Source organism: Pundamilia nyererei, unplaced genomic scaffold (assembly GCF_000239375.1).
Source record: "Pundamilia nyererei isolate P.nyererei 1_Seehausen unplaced genomic scaffold, PunNye1.0 scaffold00502, whole genome shotgun sequence".
Taxonomy (NCBI): Eukaryota; Metazoa; Chordata; class Actinopteri; order Cichliformes; family Cichlidae; genus Pundamilia; species Pundamilia nyererei.
Genome location: NW_005187903.1, coordinates 65,911 through 72,181, shown reverse-complemented (window position 1 = coordinate 72,181; position 6,271 = coordinate 65,911). Strand labels below are relative to the sequence as shown.

The window sequence follows — 6,271 nt, the reverse complement described above, 5'->3', positions numbered from 1 at the left end:
GCAACAGCCAGAGCTGCAGAGTGCACCCACATAGCATTAAAAGTTACAGGGTGATGAGCTAAATTCAACCTGAAAGAAACAGACAAACAAAAATGCATCAGGACTTTATTCTGTGGATGACTGACATGAAGCCTGATTTTATACCAGATTTTTTATAGCAGGGTAAAGATGTGTCACAATGAAATGAATGTTTGATGTTCAAAAAGGCACAAATACCTTCTTCTTCAGAAAGAAACCAAAAGAGAAACAGCAGTGATGAAGATGAGTTTCACATTTCTGCTTTTATTCTTTTATTGTGATTACGAGTTTTACATGCAAGCATTTTTTTTACTAAATAACAAGCAGTGAAAGAGACACGTCACAGGAGCAGACTACAGCAGTTGCTCATAAGTCCTCATTAGATTCATATTTTCCTTAAATTAATAATCTTCAATCTTTTGTGGCTCGTGAGTCTATTCATACCTGTGTACAATACAGCACTTGTAGATGGCAGAGCTCCTGGCACTGCCAAAACACACATGGTACATATATAATTAATGGAATTTCCCCCCAACCCCTATTCCAAAAGTTCAGTGATTAAAGTTTATCCTGTTAAGCCCCAACGAGGCTGTCTGAGCTTGCTCTTTGAAATGACAAACCCAAAAGGAATGTAAACAATCTCGGTATCAAAACAAAGCTAACACTGGTGAGATCAATTTTACATTACATTTTAATAATGTAATGTAAAAGTTCCTATTGTTGATTCTAATCTTCTGATCTCTGAAATTCACATTTCTGCTGCTGAACACAAACCAAGAGTGATGGTTGAGTCAGTCAAGTTAATTAATTTCACTTTAATCTGTTAACAAGCTGAAGCGATTTCCACATTGTCTCCATCAGGCTGCGTGACAGCAAAGCTTCAAGTGTATCAAGTTCAAGTTTCAGAGCAGCTATTAAAACAGAAGCACTGAGTTTTTGTTCGAGTTGGAGCTTCTGAACAACTGCAAGTCACTGCTAACTAATATCTGCACAGGCACAGGTTGTAAAACTAAGCTGAATATTTGAACACTGCAGCAAAGACATCCAGTGTAAAGAGCAGAACATTGTAATAATGCTGAGATTATTCAAAGTGATTCATAGTCAGAATTATATTGTGTGATCTGGATGAAGCAATAACTGGATAATAAATGATAAAACAGCAAAATTCTGTTTTCTTTGCTCTCACACACTAAGTCAACAGTTAAACAAAAACCTATAACTGTCGGTGACATTTCACAAATCAGTTTCATTGTGAAGTTCCAGCTGTGTCTGTTCACTGACAACACTGGGAAGTGGGAACAGCAGCAGGAGACTGTTTAATGACAAGAGGTTTGAGACGAACTTCTTTTGCCTTTTTCTGGTTTCTGTAGATCACAAATCCAGCAACAGCAGCAACAACGAGGGCAGCAGCAGCAGCAGCAACTACCACACCAACGATTAGTCCAACAGATCCTGCAGGAGAGAAACAGGTGTGAGGTGTCAGCTGTCAGGTAGGTGATGAGTGAAGAACAGAACAGAATCCATTTCCTCTTCAAACTGCTGTCAGACATTATCTACTGCACTCTGATCACATCACTCAGACCAGCTGCTTTCTACAAAGTCTCATCAACAACATCTTTAGAAACAAACATCAACAACCAGGAAGCAGCTTCACCTCTGATCACACACACACTCAACTCTACTCACTCACCTGGAGGATCAACATGAAGGTGGATGATGCTGATGAGCTTCAAACCAATTGTTCCTTTCTTAACGACACGACACTCGTATGTTCCAGTGTCATTAATCGTCACATTGTTCAGAATCAGAGACACGTCTCCATCCTTCATCTGTTTGTCCTTTAGATCCACCCGGTCCTTAAAAGATGGATGCTGGTGCACTAAAGTTTTCCTCCCATCCCGATACAAAAAAACATATTCATCTCCCAGGTCAGCTCTTCTCCACTCCACAGTCTGGATGTTTTTTCGAGCTCGACATGTCAAAGTGACGTTCCTTCCAGACTCAGCTGTGACGTTTTTCTGGCCTGAAAGAGAAACTATACAGAGCAGAGAGGTAAAGGTTTCAAACAGCTGTTTACTTCAACAGAAAGCATCAGGATCACTGGACATGGACTGTACAGTTAACACTTGGGTAGCAGCATTTGGGACAATATAATGTGTTTCAATGACAATCCAGGGAATTTTCCTTTAAATTTAACTGTTAAAAAGTGTTTTTTCTGGAAAAAAGGAAAAACAAGATTATTAATAAATCGAGCAAAACATTCATAATTTGATTGATTATTTTTAAAAAAAGAAAATCCACTGACCAGTTCGACAGAAGGCCTGACAAATCAAAGAAGACATATAAAATGACTGATTATTTGAGAATTATTTCTATGATCAGAACAACTAAAGAAGTTTGCAACCAAGAAACACCCTCAAGGATTTAAAACAGAGTTTAATTACCATTATAAACAGAATCTTTTGGTTTTAGACTTAATAATAATAATAATAATAATAATAATAATAATAATCCTCCTCCTTCCTCGTGAGCATTTTTGACTTTGTTAGACTTTGTGAAGTCGTTTGTCTCAACCATGGAAAAAGTCTGCTTTGACTATAAGGGACTGTGTATAAAAATGTCAGTAACTCCGAAAGTCCTGAATTCCTTATTTAGTTAACTTTGATTTACTCCAGGTTTGTGTGGTTAAATTTTAATTGTACACAAACTCCACCTAAAACTTTTATTACTGATTACAGCCTATAACTTCACGCAGACTGATTAAAGTTGGTACACAGACCACAGCTTACCTTGAGAGGTACAACCCAGCAGGCACGCAGAAAGCAGAATCCAGATGAGTCCAGCCATTCTCTTCCTCCAGGACTTTCCAGATGTTTAGACCGTTGTCAGGACTCAGAGGTCCGTGGCGTGGAATGGACTCAGGCGCAGAACCAAAGACCGGAAGCTCCAAGTGATTTGCGAAAACAAAAACTGCTGAGACTGGAGTGGGGCTGGTGGAAACTGGCAGACCAGGGCACTGAAACATAGGAGAGGAAAATCAGAACAGTCCAAGGAGTTGTGAGTGTTTCCCCATTTGACAAGCTGGGATGGCTTACGTGTTTGCAGGCGGGGATTAGCTGGAGGTGGAGGCGAGGCGAGGTCCAGGCGAGTGCTGAGTCCAATATAGGTGTGCAGGGAGGCAGGCAGGTGAGAATGGCAGTTTGTTTGAAAAAGATTAAGCAGCAGCTGAATCCAGAAGCAAGGCTATGGCAGGGTTTGGAATGACGAGTCCAGGTACGGAGTCCAGACTAAGTAATGCACACTGATAAATACACAGGAACATGAGGCTGTGAACTAACTGAGGACTCATTGTGTGCGCTGCCAGAATAATTGCCTGCAGCTGAGGAGCTGATGCTGTGGAAAGTTACTCAGGCTCGCCCACACAATGACAAACGTTGACTCTGAGAAGTGCTTCATTATTTTAATGTTTCCTGGGTGGGTGTGGGCTCATTTAAAGTCGGTCAATAAAATAATTAAAAACAGATGTTAGCAACTCCATTTATTCTTGTAATAACAAGTTTTTATTATGCTGATTTATGCCTCTACAGTCCTTTTGCTTTTCTTTTTTTAAGGATTGTTACTTAGGTTACTGTTACTTACTTTTTTAAGGACTGTTAGGGCTTAAATCTAGTAAATAAAGTGTCTTCAGATGTCTGCTGTTGTTTCCTGAATAATCTGATCTGGAATCAGTCCACAGTGAACAAACACACTGAGCAAAAGTGTAATCTGAACTAAAGTCAAATCTTTAAACTGAACCAAGAATCAAACTGCAGGAAAACCTGATGGAAAACCTGCTCACTGACCTTCTCTCACTTTAATCAGCACAGGGTGCGATGTAGACAGCAGTGATGATTTTTTATTTTTAGCCTGGCTCTCAGTCAGCTCAGAATAAATAGATTCAAATGTTTGGATTATTAGCCTTCATTGTTGGTGTTTGTGCTCACAGGTACAAACTACCATCAGTCTGCACCATTAAACAGACACATAATGAACTTGCATATATATAAAGTTCTTTTCTGTCTCACTGACAACTCAAAGTGCTGTTGACTAACCACACACTCATACAGCAGCTTATTCTGTGCACTTCAAGCACCTCACCTACCTCACATACATGACCCACCTAGAATCACCAGTTAGCGACACATACAGTGGGGCAAAAAAGTATTTAGTCAGCCACCGATTGTGCAAGTTCCCCCACCTAAAATGATGACAGAGGTCAGTAATTTGCACCAGAGGTACACTTCAACTGTGAGACACAGAATGTGAAAAAAAAATCCATGAATCCACATGGTAGGATTTGTAAAGAATTTATTCGTAAATCAGGGTGGAAAATAAGTATTTGGTCACCTCAAACAAGGAAAATCTTTAAGATCTGTAAAGGTCATTTTTAGAACAGATCTTCAGCGAGGAAACAACAAACTCTTATTAAAGGTTTTACAGCCAAACTGTCACAAATAAGGTTTTAGTGTGAAAGAGAGTTTGGTTTGGGTTGCAGTAATGCTGCTGCTAATGTACAGAACAGGACACTTTGCCAGAGTCAGTGGATGGGAGCTGGAGGAGTGAGGGCAAGCTCTCCTCTAGCTGCAGGGACAGCTGAGCAGTTCTTTAGATGTGTGTGCAGGTTTGTTGAGCCTGCTCTCATGGATATTTCCAAATTGTAAGTTCTGCACTAAGCTTTGCAGTAGGGCTGAGACATGTTATACCGGTCACGGTAATACTGGTACAATGTTTGGCGATAATAAGAAAATGAAAGAATATGGGTAAAAGGTGCATGAGCAGTGTTTGTGTTTTCATTCACACATAGAGGCAACAGAGAATGAGGAGGGGAAAAGTGGATCGTTGAATAAAAGAGATTAAAGAGAAGTAAGCAGAATTGGTTAAGAGTGAAGATCTAGTAGGCCATGAACTCTGGCCTCCTTTTTGAGAGCCTGCGGTTTTATACTTTCACATGCCTTCACTTCAAACCCTTCACAAAGTTCACACGACTTCCTGTGCTCACACTGAATGCTAATATTGGTCTCACACCAAAAAAAGACTCCAGGGGCCCGTTCTTCGTACCTCGCTAAGTAAGTTAGCTGGATTTGATTGTTGACGATTTCGCGTGATCCTGGATCGTTCGGTTCTCCGAAGCTCATCCGGGACAGATCCGTAAGTGTGTGCACTGATTCCTTTGCCCGTTTTGCCTGTGAAGCCATCGTTCTCTAACACTTACTTATTTACCAATGCCAAATAAACTTCCTGCTCCATCTTTTTCTTCCTTCATCTTGTCCTTTTAACACAGCTTGCGTAAAAACAAAATAAAATAAATACCCACATGTGTTGAGTTTAATGTTCCTTAGTTACCTTTAGAAAACTAAATTGCTTTCCTCTCACTGACTCAATGAACTGTTTTATTTCTCTTCAGTTCTGATCTCAGTGCTGAGCTGCACAGCAAACCAAGGTCACTAAACTTAGTTATTTATTTATTATATTTATAAATAGTTTTGTTTTTTCAAATATGTTAAATTATTGTGGTGTCGCGATGAGGAATAACCGGGGATGTTAACTAAGATACTGACAACGCCACCTGGGGGAGGGCGTTACACCCCAGGAAAGATTTCTCTAGCCAATGTACGTGTTGCACTGGCTACCAAAGCCCACAGACTCGTTATTAACGGCAGAGGTGAGACAAAGGAAGTTTACAAATCAAAATTTATTAAGAGGAACTACTAAAGACATACAACTATAAAATCAGGAAGGCACCTAGGGTAGCAGGGTTGAGACGGCAAAATAGTTAATTAAAACACTTTATTAACAAACGATGATTAAAATGACCAGACCCCCTCCCACGATGCTACCCTAAAACAATCACAGCATGATAAAAGAATAACTAAAGAAAATAGTGGAGACTGGCCACTTGAGGAGGAGTGCCCAAGGGTGCCACCAATTACTCACCCTTGTAACTTCACTGCAGACCTCACTGTCACTCACACTAAACTCTAAATGGTGAAATCTACCTATGCCTGGTGTGTACACTCGCATGCATCGGGAAGGGGATTCCACCTCACGTGCCTAGCCCCTCAGCAAGCGGCCGCACCTCCACTAAAGCAATAAAACAAAGCATAAAACGTTACACACATTAATAAAAGATCTACATAAAACAAATACACCCCAAAGTACTGTTCGTTATAAAAGCATCACATAACAAACAAAACAGCATGACAAGACAGCAGCA

At 40.2% G+C, this 6,271-nt stretch overlaps 1 protein-coding gene across 2 annotated transcripts; it reads right to left on the bottom strand.

The window, feature by feature from the left end:
• Positions 1–707: 707 nt before the first annotated feature.
• On the bottom strand, positions 708–3,495 carry LOC102195591 (selection and upkeep of intraepithelial T-cells protein 1-like). 2 transcript variants are annotated; one of them, XM_005754061.1, is made up of 4 exons: positions 3,114–3,495; positions 2,808–3,034; positions 1,709–2,053; positions 708–1,470 (listed from the first exon to the last, which is right to left on the bottom strand). In XM_005754061.1, exons 2-4 carry the CDS (start codon positions 2,863–2,865, stop codon positions 1,292–1,294), a joined length of 582 nt encoding a protein of 193 aa, XP_005754118.1. In that variant the 5' UTR covers positions 2,866–3,034; positions 3,114–3,495; the 3' UTR covers positions 708–1,291. The 2 variants fall into 2 exon arrangements, with proteins under 2 accessions (XP_005754118.1, XP_013771638.1); XM_013916184.1 differs by lacking the exon at positions 3,114–3,495 and having other exon boundaries at positions 2,808–3,104.
• Positions 3,496–6,271: the final 2,776 nt, after the last annotated feature.

Coding starts and splice junctions, on each gene's coding strand:
- LOC102195591 (XM_005754061.1), bottom strand. CDS start 2,865: ATGGCTGGACTCATCTGGATTCTGCTTTCTGCGTGCCTGCTGGGTTGT. Junction 2,054..2,807: donor GCTGGGTTGTACCTCTCAAG/GTAAGCTGTGGT, acceptor TGCTCTGTATAG/TTTCTCTTTCAGGCCAGAAA. Junction 1,471..1,708: donor CCTTCATGTTGATCCTCCAG/GTGAGTGAGTAG, acceptor TCTCTCCTGCAG/GATCTGTTGGACTAATCGTT.